Here is a 17,786-nt window from a genome sequence, read left to right as displayed (position 1 = left end):
TTATTTTTTTCTCCTATATCTTAATATACTTATTAAGTAACCTACCACAGGCATCATGAGCAGATGTCATTATGTAGCGAGCAGTTTATGAACAAAATAATAATCTAACATGCTTTTGAATGATACATCATATGAAAAAGAGCCCATATAAGGTAAAAGGGAAAAGATTCAGCTTGCATCAACTAAAGTAAAAATACACTAGAGTCCCGTTATAGCGAGGTGTCACGGTTCCGGGTTTGATCCTCGCTATAACCATGTCCTCGCTATAACCGAATTGGACAAATTTTGGCCCCCAAAAAATAAAAATTAACCAAAAATAGCATAAAAATTATGTTTAAACCTGTATAATTGGAAAATAACAGGTTATATTAACAAAATCTTAATTTCTGGGAGCAGATGTGTGAATTGTCTTTAAAACGATACCCCATAAGTACGGATGCGATCACCGATTTCGTCAAAATAACCAGAATACCCTACCAAGTCACGTAAGTATAGCATCTCAGCAAGCGGCCGACGCAGCATTGTCCTGCTATCTATCGTCGACGCGGGCTGTCTGCTGGCGGCCATGTTGGTTCGGGATGTAACAAACAGGTGGTGCTAGTGTAGCGCGACGATTTAATTCCTTACAAAAAAGCAGGAGTGCTGCTGCGGCAACGCACGTACGCCTCAAATGTAATAGTCGCTGGAAAACTATACTTTTCATTTAAAGAAACCTGTCAACTTTTTTAGAAAATAAATTTGGGATTAAACTCAAACCATCACCACCCCTTTCTCGGACAGATACCCCAACAACTGACCGAAACAAAAGTTACAAGAAAACTGCCCTAGCGATTCGGAAATAAATACGGTAGTGCCGACTAGAGGTGTAAAAGTAACGAAAAAATGCGTAACCGTATGTATTCGTTACTATAACAATTAGTACTCGTTACTATCGTTACGTTACTCGTTACTTCTGATACCGCATAAAATGCTATGTTATGTTGCAGCAACGAATCCAGTCGTATTGCGTACGTGTACAGTATGACGTTGCGTAAATAATAATAAATAGAATATAAACAATTAACAATATTTGATAATTAATAGTTTTTGTTAACCAAGAAACAATTAAATCTCATTAGAGTGGCTTTTTAATATTATCTCTTTTAAGTTAACCAAAAAAAAAAACATGAAAATACGCTATTATAAAAACAAAAACATACATATTTCTAATTTGTAAAAAATACTTTCTTACGTTGTTTCCGTTCCAATCTCAAACTTTGTCTACACACGGCACAGATAACTAACGGAAGTTTGATAAAAGAAAGAAAGGATGGGATTCTATTTTTAAGCCACGCACTTAGGTGGCAACTGCACCTCTGAAGAATGTGACGCGTCAACGGCAAGATGTCTAGTGGCGAGCGAGAGGGGTGGAGATAAAGCAGACAAATAACAAAAGCGCGCTACAAGTGATCACGGCGTAAATTCCTCAAAAATACCTCGTTATAGCCGTGTTCACGCTATTACCGTGCTCGCTATAACGAGATTCTACTGTATACAAAACTATTGGCATATGAGATGACTAGAGACCCCGAAAAATGGTGAAGCGCGAAATTCACGAAATAACGCTAAAATTTGATACTTTAAACAAATTTTGCGACTTTCCTATGATTTCGAAATATTAGCGAAATTCACGCATTTTCGCACGAAATTCACGCATTTTCGCGCGAAATCCACGCTTTTTCGCACAAAATAATTTCCTTATGTCGCAAGTTCTATTTATTTACGCCATCATAAACATAGGCGTGAAATAAACATAGACTGAAAGACTAGTGCCGTGATATTATCTTCGTTTTGACACGTTACTGAAATCCACGTATTTTTATTACTCTGTTTACAAGCAGTAAATAATATTGACAAGAGTCTAGTGGCAGCAATGCTAACTTCCTGCAACTGGCTGCAAATGCCGATCCTCTCCGAAGTTGGCCGATCGGGAGCGCCTACCCCCTGGATGCTTTTTATTTTTACGCGCACGTTTTTTCTCTCCAGTATAAAAATGCCACATAGACTGTTTAGTGGATGGTTGGTTATATTAGGTAAGTATAGCCACAATAAAAATACTGTAAAATCATTTTATGGTTGCTTAGCAAATAACTTTTTAATATGTAGCTATCCAGCGCTAGGAAACCGTTTACATGATTTCCAAGTATCTTTAATGTAACTATACTAACCAAATCAACCGTCCACAAAGTTTTAAAGTATTTATAATGTAGCTAACCTAACCTAATTGACCATTAGTTATCATGTCCTTACCTGAAAATTACAATTTAATTAATAAATTTACTTTTATTTGCATTCATTATTCAAATATATTTATTAATTTTGAAATGTTACGTGCTCGTATTTATTTTTACAAGTAAAAAAAAAAAAATTCGCACTTGCCGGGATTTGAACCGTCAACCTTACGATTAAATGATAGCGCCGCTGAGCGCTCAGCCACGAGGCCATAATTGATAATTCGAAGTTTCAGATGACATATATGATTGTGCCGTCGGCCCCGGAACGAGCCTGAGCAGTGCGGCAGCCGGCCCCGGAACGAGCGTGAGCGGTGCGGCATTTGCAGCCAGTTGCAGGAAGATAGCATTGCTGCTGCTCTTCTATAATATTGCCATCGCAAATGAAAACAAAATGTAACAAATATCAACAATCGATATGTGCGCACTACCAACATAACAAAATTGACTGTCCACAGTTTTCGTGTTTTGAATAATGGTCGTTTCTGCCGCAAGGCGCACTGGTGTCGATTTTACCTAATTTAATCGCATGGAGCTAAGTTGGCAGTCATGCACTTATCTATGAGTGTTTACAAATACCGTCCACTTTTGTAAGTTTAGTGTTGGCTAAGATGCCGAAAACTTCGACAATGTTTGATCGCGAAAGAGAGATGAAATCGGATGGATTTTATATTTTTGATCAGCGGGACAAAATTATGGTGTACAAGTTCTGCAACGTGCGGGTTGATTGGACACGTGTAAAAAGCATGTGGCAAATGACACACACAAAACAAAACAGAAAATACAATTATTTTGTCAAGAAAATTCTACTGTGTCTAAACAAATCTGGATATGCGACAGCGTGAATAAAGCAAACAAGCTTGAAAGTGCAGAAAACAAGAATTTGTTTCTGATTTTGTTAATATGATGCTGTAGGTTAACATTCCTTTGGAAAAAGCTGATCATCCAGCTATGAGGGAATGGTTTAACACCCATGTTGAAGGTTAGCCTTATTTATTTAGAAATGTTTTCCCCCTCTAATAAAAGTTCATAAGCATATGTAGGCCTACAATATTATCAATTAACTTACCTTTAGGCCCAACTTACCTTCACTGCAAATAAATATGCAAGTACCTCAGATTAACAAACACATAAATAGGATGGATTGCATTGTGAAATGGTGAGCACACCACAAGATATTTTTGACTGATTGATTGATGGTTTGACTCTGTAATCCAGCAGTAATCTTGAAAAGGAAAGGTTAGGTTAGGTTTGGCTTGGCTTAGAATTGTTTTGAGTAAATTAGCCCATTAATATTTTCAGCGATAACCTTATAAATGCTACCTATTTATAAGTATATTGTAAGTTATGTATACATTTAAGGTGCAGGGGATTTGCCATCAGCATCAGTTGACAAACAGATTGTATTCTTGTGTGATGAAACAACAGACAAAGTGGGCCGATGTAAGGCAGAGTCTGCTACTTTGTAGTGCCTATCTGCTATGAGGTTTTTTTTACACCGCCAATGGCATAATTTTTGCACCTTTTTTGGGGTCTCTACCGATTGCTTATTTTTACACCGATTTTTTGCACCGCTTTTGTCATTTTTTTACACCGAAATGAGCCAGTTTTATTTACCATTTTCTGGGGTCCCTAGAGATGACCCTCATACCAGACGTGTTGGAGCTTTAAATATCTTTGAACTGGAGTAAATTTCCCGTCTAATACGTTAAAAAAATACTGTTTTAAAATGCATACGTAGCATAAAATATGTCTTTATCGCTGAAGATTAAATTGGTGTTTTGTTGATTTCAGTAACTTTTTTTTTGTATTTTGTGTCTTATTGGCTTTTTCTTGAGTTATAAATTACAAAATAAATTTCTGTTTAATTGCTAAGTTACTTATTCGTAACCATAATATTACCACCACCACATCACTATTACTACTACTACCACCACCACATCACCACTATTACTACTACTACAATTACTACCACTACCACTGCTGCTTCTACTACTACTATTACTACTACTAAATGTAGTTATTATAATTAACCAGTCATGTTTATAATCAATGTTTTGTAAGTATCAAAGGGATATTATTACAGTAAAACCTTGCACAACGAACTCCTTTATAACGAAATCCTCGGTATAACGAAGCAACTGTTAAGTCCCGCCAAATAGCTATGTAATCCTATGTATTTATACCTCTAAATAACGAAGCATTTTTTGGATGCAATGCCAAAAACACCCGCTACAGCGAAGGTAAAACGGAAAAAACTTCAAAATATTTTTGTAGGATTGTCATAAATTTTCAATTTTGCTTCGTAAATAAATTACGCTTCGGCAAGTAAACAATACTGCCGCCATCTTACAACAATAGAAGTAAGAGTTACGGACATACTGAAACGCACTGTGACTACCAACATAAGCTATCGTACTTAGATTTGTCAATCTTCCGAAACTGGCTAGAAAATTTCATCACGTGAACAATTAACGTCATTGTTCTGTGAAAATGTGTGATCGTTTATCCGTGTTGTAATGAATGCTGATAACCGATACAGATTCCTTGGAAGTGTTTCTTAATTAAAATCTGTAGGTTTAGAAAGTTGTTTTTGTTCCATGTTGTAGGGGGAAATAAATTATTTAACCAGTTATGTATGTAGATAGCAGGACAATGCTGCGTCGGCCGCGGGCCAAGTTGAGTAATCGATTGCGGGCTGACATGCTATACTTACGTGGCGTGGTAAGGTATTCTGGTTATTTTGACGCAATCGGTGATCGAATCCGTACTTGTGGGGTATCGTTTTAAAGAGAATTCACACATCTACTCACAGAAATTAAGATTTTGTTAATATAACCTGGTATTTTCCAATTATACAGGTTTAAACACAATTTTTATGCTATTTTTGGTTAATTTTTATTTTTTGGGGGCCAAAATCTGTCCAATTCGGTTATAGCGAGGATAAAACCCTGAGCCGTGACACCTCGCTATAACAGGACTCTAGTGTACTGAGTACCTACTATTACTTCTGTGTTTTTTGAAATAATGATGGCTACAGAAAAAACACTTTGTATCACAAATCATTTGTTCGTTGGTTTTGAATTCACCTCATTATAAAGAAACCTCGCTATAACAAACACACATAATATCAGTCCCTTCAAGTTTGTTATACCTAGGTTTTACTTACTTTTCTGCATCATTGGATAAAGTACATACATATTTAATGTGCATTAAGCAAAATAACTAGTTTGTGTTTTTAAATTTCTTGCAGGATGTTACAAAGGCGAAGCAGTTTTTTCCTTTCCTGCAGCGCGCAGCCAGAACAGAGGCTGTGGTAGAGTTTATTGCGAGTGGTTCTCGCCTCAGACTCTTCATACCAAAGGAGACGTGCCTTGTTACCTTCCTACTCGCAGGTCAGTCGTTGCTTGCAATGTTCATACCGCATGTAGATTCTGTTACAGATGAGATGTGGACCCGCCTTGGATTATATAATATTTGAATAAAGCTTGCAATTCACCTTCTGTATTAAATTTCTTGGCTCGCCAAGTCTAAATCACATAGGTACTATTATTGGGCACTTGTTGAAGTCAACTTTTGATCACTGCACTGGTGTAATTTATTATAACAATTGTAAGTAGTGCCCATCATAATGTTATATTGGATATGTGTGTGGTTCAGTTTATTTTAAAATTAGTTTTTAGATGCTGTTCTGTATGTATAACAGGGTGGCTACCAGCCTTGAATTTGGGGAAAAGTGGGAGATATGTATTAATTTTTGTTGTCGGGGGGGAAAAAGCCTGGAATTATGCTTGAATTACATGTCGCAAGGAATTTCATTATAACTCTAGCAGATCTATGTCTGCTAGTTTTACAGGTTATGTAAAATCCAGTCTTTTGATGATACTAGAATGACAGTAAAACACTGTTAAGATTTTTTTCAAGGGACTGGATGATAAAAACTTGTTAACAGGGAAAACTTCTTAAAAGGGAAATACCCTCTTTTATCGCATAATCGTCGCACTTGCGTAATCATCGCACCCATATTTTTGGGCGTCAAAATTTGGATTGAATTTCGTATACAGCTTCCGACCAATTTTATGGTATAAACGACACCATAAATGCCCAGGATCTTTCTTCCGGTTTAATTCATAGAAAAACGTTTTAGTTTGTGAAAAATGTAATTTCGCCAAAATGCTGTTCAGTAGAGTTATTCCTATTTCTGTGCGCGATGATCAAGTTAAGACGTTTTTCTCCTCTTTTGTGTCAATAATGTTATGTTACGGTTTTTCATGGGGAAAATGTAAGTGAATTTATTTTTTATCACAAATCGTTAATTGCATACTTAACAGGCTCTATCAATACTGATAAAAAATATTTTTGTACCATTTACTACATGTAAAAGTTCAAGCTTAAGTTTTTGTCAACGTAAAACTATTTAAAGCCCTGGTACAATTAGGTGGTCCTAAGACATGACCCTACCTAATTCTGAGATTATATGTACGTGAGGTCACTTTGTATGTGTCGAGATGGTCAACTTTAATATTTGGGGCCATCAGCAGGCTGGCAGGGTGTGTGAATTCCATTTGCCATTGTTTTGTGATGTCATGAATGACATGTCAAATCGAAGGTTTATCCAATATACAAAGATGCAGTAAACACTATTGGTGTTCATTGAAAATATATATTACATGAAATAAAACATATTAACAATCAAAGTATGTTGTTAAAACTTGCTCACTCACAAACTTTGACTGGCTGAATTGTTTGAGAGTATAAACAAATGTGTTGAATTCACACAGTGTTCACTTTATTAATTATTTAATTATGTTGTACATATTTAATTTTGTTAGAATGTGTATGTCTACCTATTAAAATTTTTTATTTATAAAATGTACACAATTAGTTAAAAAAATTGCAAATTTATGAAAGCTTATATTCACAAATATAAATATGTAAGTATTTTAATGAGCAAATGAAAATTAACATTTCCAATGTTTACTTTATTCACAAACTCAGGATCTGTATTTACTAGAGCAGGAGCGTAACAAATTTTTGTGTATTTTTCTTGAGTGGTTCTTGTTTACCATAATTATCTTTATTCTCAGCAATCAATAGTGTTATGGCTAGCAATGAAATGGAAGATATAGTATTCTAATAATTTCAAAATAAAAATATGATTCTTAACATATAAAAGTGCTGTGAATACCATTTAAATATTTTCTGATATTTTAATAAGTAGCTTATGTTTCAGTAATAAGCCAATAAAGGCATTTAAGAAATTTAACCTGCCACTATGTATATTAATCTTTTTGGTTGGGTACATAGTTTGGGAATATTCTATTCAAGTATAATTTTTTTTTTAAGTTCCGGCAGCTCGGTAACATTAATTAAACGGTTTATGCTGTCTTTGATTGGAATATAAGTATAGGGCCTGTGTTATTAGTACATAACTTTATATTGGCATCCTAAATTTGTGCCGGAAATTAGGTATTTCGGCACTTTTTTAAAAAATTGTTATTATAATTTAATTTATTTTTGGAAATTTTATTTTCTATATATTTTGGTTACAAAAGGGTGATTTACACTTTGTTAGGCTGGTGTACGCTACTTAGTTAAACTTTGTGCCAGTGGACCGAAGAACTTTTTCTCAGGGAACTATCTGATCTTTTGCAAGTCTGACGTCGTCGGCAGTCCGTTTGACATTTCTCCCGCTTGCAGTCACGTCCGGGGTTATAATACTAATTCCCTACATGACTAAACTTGCATAGAGCAGCTTCTGGCCTGCAAGCTCTATTTCTTAGAGACCCACTGAGGCTAGCGAGTCTCGACACCAAACGAGTATCCCGTGGACGCTCGTTCCCAGCCCAGTTGCGTTTTTTGTACCCCCTCTGCCCCACAGCTACCCACCTTGATTCTGAGAATTTAGCCCAGAATCATTGGCCTGACGTGAACCCCGCCAGGGAGCGGCCGACTCCAAGGACGACTTGCCATAAAAATATATGTGCAAAGATGGACCACCCACGACACCTAGCGGCAGAAACAGTAACGTCTGTTCTTGTCGCCAGCGAGTGGAGCTGACGCCCGTGACACCTAGTGGCGATTTTGCTAACCTCCTTCTTGCCTTCCCCTTGAGGCTGCCAGAGAGCAGCACCGGCTGCGCCATAAGGCCCTATGCCTCTTCCTCGCGTCCTGTAAAAGTCGATCCTATGTAGATTTCTGTGCCCGCTAGTAGAGAGCGCGGCAGTCGCCCTTCGGCGCAAACAACTGAAGTTGTGCTTACGACCACTCGGTCACTTCCGGAAGCTTTCTGCCCTGAGCCGAACCTTCCCCCTCTTTTCCCTAGGGCTGAGCGCCCGTTTTAATTAGGAGTTTGTCTGCCATCGCGGTACTCTGACTCTAACTTCGGCTACTCACCTCGTCATCTCGGCGTCCCCCTCTGATAAGAGGCTTTTTCGCGGCAACAACAAAATCGTGTGAATAAGGAATGTAGTCAGCTGTGTTAAGGGATGTGATCCCAGCTTCAAAATTCATTAGTAGCCAGTCAGTCGTAGTAATTAGAAAACAAGTCATGTTTTAGTTTAAATTTTGTTAATTTTTTTTATTTTCCTTAATGATGATTTCTGTCGCGTCATCCGCGCAATTCTCGGTCCGCGCCTTTCGGATGCCTGCGCGAGACATTTCCTGAGTCCAGGAGCTACACCCTGTTTGGTGAGTACTTAGTTCTCCTTTTCCCTCCCCGAATTCTCGTTTGTTGGCCTTTTCGCGCAGACTGTTTGACTGTCTGGAAGCAGGTCTAATTCGTTGGAATTTGGCTTGTGTTTCAGACAGGGTCCAACATTTGGGCGCCGAAATTGCACCCAACATGTTGTCCAGGACCTCCAGCTTCAAGTCTCTTTAAGAAGAGCTTCCTCCTGGCCAGATGTGCTACTTTGAAGCCCCGGGTGATATTTAAAGATATAACTTCTCCCTTACTACCTACGAATGAACTTACCTTAATGAATACCAGCGAGCAGTGCCATAAAGAACTTAATAAATAAAAATATGTGAAATTGTTACAGTAATGAGTGGATGAACCTAACCTGCTATAAAATGTCATTTTTTGTTGTTAAAAGTATAGTGTAACGTGTGTTAATAATATCGGGCTGGCCCCCCTTTTAATAGTTTTAATATATTGTGAATACCTTTTATTGTGAACCAAAACAAAGAAAAAACAGATTTAATTTACCTTTTTAAATAAACCAGGAAACCTATAGACCAATATACTTATGTAGTGTTTATTTTTTTTATCATTTACCTATTTAAACGATCCACTAGCTCCCAAGTTGCTTGTGTGCAGTGAGTAATAAATTGTCTTGTTCACCACCTCGTGCCACCTCTGGTAATACTTGTATTTTTCTTTATAATTTTGCTCAGCTGTTTCCTAGGCTTTTTTTTTGTTAAATTAAAATAATATAATTTTAGGGCACGAGGGGCGTATCAAATTTGTGTATTTTCACCATCAGTCAAATTCTTTGAAAAACTTAATTTTGTTCCTTGAAAACCTGAAAATGCGCATGAATTTCAAAATCAAAGTTTGGTGGCAATCCTGTATAAACTAGATTGATTGCAAATGGTGTATGAACAAATTAAATTTTGAGTTGTTCGTAGGACTGACCATTGAAAGATAACATTACCAGGTGCTATTGTGACTAGTCAGTTTTTTTGTTTTATGAGTTATCATTATCACGTGCTGAACATGTTGTGAGTGGGTTGCAATGTTGTGAAGGGCAATGTGTGTGCCAGGCACACAATTCTGGCTTCAAGAGTGGGATTTTCGTGGTGTCTCGTGTGTGGACAATCCCGTGGATATGACTTACTCATTGCAAGTGAATACGTAGTCCTCTGGTACAAATGAGATTGCTTCCATGCGAATAAAGGAACTGTGCCGTGCAACGGAAATCAGATACTATGTCAAAGAATAATAGCCAGGCATTTGATATCATATTTTCTGAAAATTGCGATCAGGATTTTAAAAAATCATTGAAACCATCCTTACTAATATTATAAATGCGAAAGTAACTCTGTCTGTCTGTCTGTGTCTGTCTGCCTGCCTGCCTGCCTGCCTGCCTGCCTGCCTGCCTGCCTGCCTGCCTGCCTGCCTGCCTGCCTGCCTGCCTGCCTGCCTGCCTGCCTGCCTGCCTGCCTGCCTGCCTGCCTGCCTGCCTGCCTGCCTGCCTGCCTGCCTGCCTGCCTGCCTGCCTGCCTGCCTGCCTGCCTGCCTGCCTGCCTGCCTGCCTGCCTGCCTGCCTGCCTGCCTGCCTGCCTGCCTGCCTGCCTGCCTGCCTGCCTGCCTGCCTGCCTGCCTGCCTGCCTGCCTGCCTGCCTGCCTGCCTGCCTGCCTGCCTGCCTGCCTGCCTGCCTGCCTGCCTGCCTGCCTGCCTGCCTGCCTGCCTGCCTGCCTGCCTGCCTGCCTGCCTGCCTGCCTGCCTGCCTGCCTGCCTGCCTGCCTGCCTGCCTGCCTGCCTGCCTGCCTGCCTGCCTGCCTGCCTGCCTGCCTGCCTGCCTGCCTGCCTGCCTGCCTGCCTGCCTGCCTGCCTGCCTGCCTGCCTGCCTGCCTGCCTGCCTGCCTGCCTGCCTGCCTGCCTGCCTGCCTGCCTGCCTGCCTGCCTGCCTGCCTGCCTGCCTGCCTGCCTGCCTGCCTGCCTGCCTGCCTGCCTGCCTGCCTGCCTGCCTGCCTGCCTGCCTGCCTGCCTGCCTGCCTGCCTGCCTGCCTGCCTGCCTGCCTGCCTGCCTGCCTGCCTGCCTGCCTGCCTGCCTGCCTGCCTGCCTGCCTGCCTGCCTGCCTGCCTGCCTGCCTGCCTGCCTGCCTGCCTGCCTGCCTGCCTGCCTGCCTGCCTGCCTGCCTGCCTGCCTGCCTGCCTGCCTGCCTGCCTGCCTGCCTGCCTGCCTGCCTGCCTGCCTGCCTGCCTGCCTGCCTGCCTGCCTGCCTGCCTGCCTGCCTGCCTGCCTGCCTGCCTGCCTGCCTGCCTGCCTGCCTGCCTGCCTGCCTGCCTGCCTGCCTGCCTGCCTGCCTGCCTGCCTGCCTGCCTGCCTGCCTGCCTGCCTGCCTGCCTGCCTGCCTGCCTGCCTGCCTGCCTGCCTGCCTGCCTGCCTGCCTGCCTGCCTGCCTGCCTGCCTGCCTGCCTGCCTGCCTGCCTGCCTGCCTGCCTGCCTGCCTGCCTGCCTGCCTGCCTGCCTGCCTGCCTGCCTGCCTGCCTGCCTGCCTGCCTGCCTGCCTGCCTGCCTGCCTGCCTGCCTGCCTGCCTGCCTGCCTGCCTGCCTGCCTGCCTGCCTGCCTGCCTGCCTGCCTGCCTGCCTGCCTGCCTGCCTGCCTGCCTGCCTGCCTGCCTGCCTGCCTGCCTGCCTGCCTGCCTGCCTGCCTGCCTGCCTGCCTGCCTGCCTGCCTGCCTGCCTGCCTGCCTGCCTGCCTGCCTGCCTGCCTGCCTGCCTGCCTGCCTGCCTGCCTGCCTGCCTGCCTGCCTGCCTGCCTGCCTGCCTGCCTGCCTGCCTGCCTGCCTGCCTGCCTGCCTGCCTGCCTGCCTGCCTGCCTGCCTGCCTGCCTGCCTGCCTGCCTGCCTGCCTGCCTGCCTGCCTGCCTGCCTGCCTGCCTGCCTGCCTGCCTGCCTGCCTGCCTGCCTGCCTGCCTGCCTGCCTGCCTGCCTGCCTGCCTGCCTGCCTGCCTGCCTGCCTGCCTGCCTGCCTGCCTGCCTGCCTGCCTGCCTGTCTGCCTGCCTGTCTGCCTGCCTGTCTGCCTGCCTGTCTGCCTGCCTGTCTGCCTGCCTGTCTGCCTGCCTGTCTGCCTGCCTGTCTGCCTGCCTGTCTGCCTGCCTGTCTGCCTGCCTGTCTGTCTGCCTGCCTGCCTGCCTGCCTGCCTGCCTGCCTGTCTGCCTGCCTGTCTGCCTGCCTGTCTGCCTGCCTGTCTGCCTGCCTGTCTGCCTGCCTGTCTGCCTGCCTGTCTGCCTGCCTGTCTGCCTGCCTGTCTGCCTGCCTGTCTGCCTGCCTGTCTGTCTGCCTGTCTGTCTGCCTGTCTGTCTGCCTGTCTGTCTGCCTGTCTGTCTGCCTGTCTGTCTGCCTGTCTGTCTGCCTGTCTGTCTGCCTGTCTGTCTGCCTGTCTGTCTGCCTGTCTGTCTGCCTGTCTGTCTGCCTGTCTGTCTGCCTGTCTGTCTGCCTGTCTGTCTGCCTGTCTGTCTGCCTGTCTGTCTGCCTGTCTGTCTGCCTGTCTGTCTGCCTGTCTGTCTGCCTGTCTGTCTGCCTGTCTGTCTGCCTGTCTGTCTGTCTGTCTGTCTGTCTGTCTGTCTGTCTGTCTGTCTGTCTGTCTGTCTGTCTGTCTGTCTGTCTGTCTGTCTGTCTGTCTGTCTGTCTGTCTGTCTGTCTGTCTGTCTGTCTGTCTGTCTGTCTGTCTGTCTGTCTGTCTGTCTGTCTGTCTGTCTGTCTGTCTGTCTGTCTGTCTGTCTGTCTGTCTGTCTGTCTGTCTGTCTGTCTGTCTGTCTGTCTGTCTGTCTGTCTGTCTGTCTGTCTGTCTGTCTGTCTGTCTGTCTGTCTGTCTGTCTGTCTGTCTGTCTGTCTGTCTGTCTGTCTGTCTGTCTGTCTGTCTGTCTGTCTGTCTGTCTGTCTGTCTGTCTGTCTGTCTGTCTGTCTGTCTGTCTGTCTGTCTGTCTGTCTGTCTGTCTGTCTGTCTGTCTGTCTGTCTGTCTGTCTGTCTGTCTGTCTGTCTGTCTGTCTGTCTGTCTGTCTGTCTGTCTGTCTGTCTGTCTGTCTGTCTGTCTGTCTGTCTGTCTGTCTGTCTGTCTGTCTGTCTGTCTGTCTGTCTGTCTGTCTGTCTGTCTGTCTGTCTGTCTGTCTGTCTGTCTGTCTGTCTGTCTGTCTGTCTGTCTGTCTGTCTGTCTGTCTGTCTGTCTGTCTGTCTGTCTGTCTGTCTGTCTGTCTGTCTGTCTGTCTGTCTGTCTGTCTGTCTGTCTGTCTGTCTGTCTGTCTGTCTGTCTGTCTGTCTGTCTGTCTGTCTGTCTGTCTGTCTGTCTGTCTGTCTGTCTGTCTGTCTGTCTGTCTGTCTGTCTGTCTGTCTGTCTGTCTGTCTGTCTGTCTGTCTGTCTGTCTGTCTGTCTGTCTGTCTGTCTGTCTGTCTGTCTGTCTGTCTGTCTGTCTGTCTGTCTGTCTGTCTGTCTGTCTGTCTGTCTGTCTGTCTGTCTGTCTGTCTGTCTGTCTGTCTGTCTGTCTGTCTGTCTGTCTGTCTGTCTGTCTGTCTGTCTGTCTGTCTGTCTGTCTGTCTGTCTGTCTGTCTGTCTGTCTGTCTGTCTGTCTGTCTGTCTGTCTGTCTGTCTGTCTGTCTGTCTGTCTGTCTGTCTGTCTGTCTGTCTGTCTGTCTGTCTGTCTGTCTGTCTGTCTGTCTGTCTGTCTGTCTGTCTGTCTGTCTGTCTGTCTGTCTGTCTGTCTGTCTGTCTGTCTGTCTGTCTGTCTGTCTGTCTGTCTGTCTGTCTGTCTGTCTGTCTGTCTGTCTGTCTGTCTGTCTGTCTGTCTGTCTGTCTGTCTGTCTGTCTGTCTGTCTGTCTGTCTGTCTGTCTGTCTGTCTGTCTGTCTGTCTGTCTGTCTGTCTGTCTGTCTGTCTGTCTGTCTGTCTGTCTGTCTGTCTGTCTGTCTGTCTGTCTGTCTGTCTGTCTGTCTGTCTGTCTGTCTGTCTGTCTGTCTGTCTGTCTGTCTGTCTGTCTGTCTGTCTGTCTGTCTGTCTGTCTGTCTGTCTGTCTGTCTGTCTGTCTGTCTGTCTGTCTGTCTGTCTGTCTGTCTGTCTGTCTGTCTGTCTGTCTGTCTGTCTGTCTGTCTGTCTGTCTGTCTGTCTGTCTGTCTGTCTGTCTGTCTGTCTGTCTGTCTGTCTGTCTGTCTGTCTGTCTGTCTGTCTGTCTGTCTGTCTGTCTGTCTGTCTGTCTGTCTGTCTGTCTGTCTGTCTGTCTGTCTGTCTGTCTGTCTGTCTGTCTGTCTGTCTGTCTGTCTGTCTGTCTGTCTGTCTGTCTGTCTGTCTGTCTGTCTGTCTGTCTGTCTGTCTGTCTGTCTGTCTGTCTGTCTGTCTGTCTGTCTGTCTGTCTGTCTGTCTGTCTGTCTGTCTGTCTGTCTGTCTGTCTGTCTGTCTGTCTGTCTGTCTGTCTGTCTGTCTGTCTGTCTGTCTGTCTGTCTGTCTGTCTGTCTGTCTGTCTGTCTGTCTGTCTGTCTGTCTGTCTGTCTGTCTGTCTGTCTGTCTGTCTGTCTGTCTGTCTGTCTGTCTGTCTGTCTGTCTGTCTGTCTGTCTGTCTGTCTGTCTGTCTGTCTGTCTGTCTGTCTGTCTGTCTGTCTGTCTGTCTGTCTGTCTGTCTGTCTGTCTGTCTGTCTGTCTGTCTGTCTGTCTGTCTGTCTGTCTGTCTGTCTGTCTGTCTGTCTGTCTGTCTGTCTGTCTGTCTGTCTGTCTGTCTGTCTGTCTGTCTGTCTGTCTGTCTGTCTGTCTGTCTGTCTGTCTGTCTGTCTGTCTGTCTGTCTGTCTGTCTGTCTGTCTGTCTGTCTGTCTGTCTGTCTGTCTGTCTGTCTGTCTGTCTGTCTGTCTGTCTGTCTGTCTGTCTGTCTGTCTGTCTGTCTGTCTGTCTGTCTGTCTGTCTGTCTGTCTGTCTGTCTGTCTGTCTGTCTGTCTGTCTGTCTGTCTGTCTGTCTGTCTGTCTGTCTGTCTGTCTGTCTGTCTGTCTGTCTGTCTGTCTGTCTGTCTGTCTGTCTGTCTGTCTGTCTGTCTGTCTGTCTGTCTGTCTGTCTGTCTGTCTGTCTGTCTGTCTGTCTGTCTGTCTGTCTGTCTGTCTGTCTGTCTGTCTGTCTGTCTGTCTGTCTGTCTGTCTGTCTGTCTGTCTGTCTGTCTGTCTGTCTGTCTGTCTGTCTGTCTGTCTGTCTGTCTGTCTGTCTGTCTGTCTGTCTGTCTGTCTGTCTGTCTGTCTGTCTGTCTGTCTGTCTGTCTGTCTGTCTGTCTGTCTGTCTGTCTGTCTGTCTGTCTGTCTGTCTGTCTGTCTGTCTGTCTGTCTGTCTGTCTGTCTGTCTGTCTGTCTGTCTGTCTGTCTGTCTGTCTGTCTGTCTGTCTGTCTGTCTGTCTGTCTGTCTGTCTGTCTGTCTGTCTGTCTGTCTGTCTGTCTGTCTGTCTGTCTGTCTGTCTGTCTGTCTGTCTGTCTGTCTGTCTGTCTGTCTGTCTGTCTGTCTGTCTGTCTGTCTGTCTGTCTGTCTGTCTGTCTGTCTGTCTGTCTGTCTGTCTGTCTGTCTGTCTGTCTGTCTGTCTGTCTGTCTGTCTGTCTGTCTGTCTGTCTGTCTGTCTGTCTGTCTGTCTGTCTGTCTGTCTGTCTGTCTGTCTGTCTGTCTGTCTGTCTGTCTGTCTGTCTGTCTGTCTGTCTGTCTGTCTGTCTGTCTGTCTGTCTGTCTGTCTGTCTGTCTGTCTGTCTGTCTGTCTGTCTGTCTGTCTGTCTGTCTGTCTGTCTGTCTGTCTGTCTGTCTGTCTGTCTGTCTGTCTGTCTGTCTGTCTGTCTGTCTGTCTGTCTGTCTGTCTGTCTGTCTGTCTGTCTGTCTGTCTGTCTGTCTGTCTGTCTGTCTGTCTGTCTGTCTGTCTGTCTGTCTGTCTGTCTGTCTGTCTGTCTGTCTGTCTGTCTGTCTGTCTGTCTGTCTGTCTGTCTGTCTGTCTGTCTGTCTGTCTGTCTGTCTGTCTGTCTGTCTGTCTGTCTGTCTGTCTGTCTGTCTGTCTGTCTGTCTGTCTGTCTGTCTGTCTGTCTGTCTGTCTGTCTGTCTGTCTGTCTGTCTGTCTGTCTGTCTGTCTGTCTGTCTGTCTGTCTGTCTGTCTGTCTGTCTGTCTGTCTGTCTGTCTGTCTGTCTGTCTGTCTGTCTGTCTGTCTGTCTGTCTGTCTGTCTGTCTGTCTGTCTGTCTGTCTGTCTGTCTGTCTGTCTGTCTGTCTGTCTGTCTGTCTGTCTGTCTGTCTGTCTGTCTGTCTGTCTGTCTGTCTGTCTGTCTGTCTGTCTGTCTGTCTGTCTGTCTGTCTGTCTGTCTGTCTGTCTGTCTGTCTGTCTGTCTGTCTGTCTGTCTGTCTGTCTGTCTGTCTGTCTGTCTGTCTGTCTGTCTGTCTGTCTGTCTGTCTGTCTGTCTGTCTGTCTGTCTGTCTGTCTGTCTGTCTGTCTGTCTGTCTGTCTGTCTGTCTGTCTGTCTGTCTGTCTGTCTGTCTGTCTGTCTGTCTGTCTGTCTGTCTGTCTGTCTGTCTGTCTGTCTGTCTGTCTGTCTGTCTGTCTGTCTGTCTGTCTGTCTGTCTGTCTGTCTGTCTGTCTGTCTGTCTGTCTGTCTGTCTGTCTGTCTGTCTGTCTGTCTGTCTGTCTGTCTGTCTGTCTGTCTGTCTGTCTGTCTGTCTGTCTGTCTGTCTGTCTGTCTGTCTGTCTGTCTGTCTGTCTGTCTGTCTGTCTGTCTGTCTGTCTGTCTGTCTGTCTGTCTGTCTGTCTGTCTGTCTGTCTGTCTGTCTGTCTGTCTGTCTGTCTGTCTGTCTGTCTGTCTGTCTGTCTGTCTGTCTGTCTGTCTGTCTGTCTGTCTGTCTGTCTGTCTGTCTGTCTGTCTGTCTGTCTGTCTGTCTGTCTGTCTGTCTGTCTGTCTGTCTGTCTGTCTGTCTGTCTGTCTGTCTGTCTGTCTGTCTGTCTGTCTGTCTGTCTGTCTGTCTGTCTGTCTGTCTGTCTGTCTGTCTGTCTGTCTGTCTGTCTGTCTGTCTGTCTGTCTGTCTGTCTGTCTGTCTGTCTGTCTGTCTGTCTGTCTGTCTGTCTGTCTGTCTGTCTGTCTGTCTGTCTGTCTGTCTGTCTGTCTGTCTGTCTGTCTGTCTGTCTGTCTGTCTGTCTGTCTGTCTGTCTGTCTGTCTGTCTGTCTGTCTGTCTGTCTGTCTGTCTGTCTGTCTGTCTGTCTGTCTGTCTGTCTGTCTGTCTGTCTGTCTGTCTGTCTGTCTGTCTGTCTGTCTGTCTGTCTGTCTGTCTGTCTGTCTGTCTGTCTGTCTGTCTGTCTGTCTGTCTGTCTGTCTGTCTGTCTGTCTGTCTGTCTGTCTGTCTGTCTGTCTGTCTGTCTGTCTGTCTGTCTGTCTGTCTGTCTGTCTGTCTGTCTGTCTGTCTGTCTGTCTGTCTGTCTGTCTGTCTGTCTGTCTGTCTGTCTGTCTGTCTGTCTGTCTGTCTGTCTGTCTGTCTGTCTGTCTGTCTGTCTGTCTGTCTGTCTGTCTGTCTGTCTGTCTGTCTGTCTGTCTGTCTGTCTGTCTGTCTGTCTGTCTGTCTGTCTGTCTGTCTGTCTGTCTGTCTGTCTGTCTGTCTGTCTGTCTGTCTGTCTGTCTGTCTGTCTGTCTGTCTGTCTGTCTGTCTGTCTGTCTGTCTGTCTGTCTGTCTGTCTGTCTGTCTGTCTGTCTGTCTGTCTGTCTGTCTGTCTGTCTGTCTGTCTGTCTGTCTGTCTGTCTGTCTGTCTGTCTGTCTGTCTGTCTGTCTGTCTGTCTGTCTGTCTGTCTGTCTGTCTGTCTGTCTGTCTGT

At 45.2% G+C, this 17,786-nt stretch overlaps 1 protein-coding gene across 1 annotated transcript in view; it reads left to right on the top strand.

Moving 5' to 3' along the window:
• Nucleotides 1-17,786, top strand: part of LOC134546147 (staphylococcal nuclease domain-containing protein 1) — a 114,191-nt gene that overhangs the window by 61,769 nt on the left and 34,636 nt on the right. Inside the window, exon 11 of the mRNA XM_063388702.1 lies at nt 5,524-5,665. Coding sequence (XP_063244772.1) covers nt 5,524-5,665 — 142 coding nt within the window. The remainder of the gene's footprint in view (nt 1-5,523; nt 5,666-17,786) is intronic.

Source organism: Bacillus rossius, chromosome 1 (genome assembly GCF_032445375.1).
Source record: "Bacillus rossius redtenbacheri isolate Brsri chromosome 1, Brsri_v3, whole genome shotgun sequence".
Lineage (NCBI taxonomy): Eukaryota > Metazoa > Arthropoda > Insecta > Phasmatodea > Bacillidae > Bacillus > Bacillus rossius.
The sequence above is the reverse complement of the archived record's forward strand: the minus strand, read 5'-3'. Positions and strand labels throughout refer to the sequence as shown.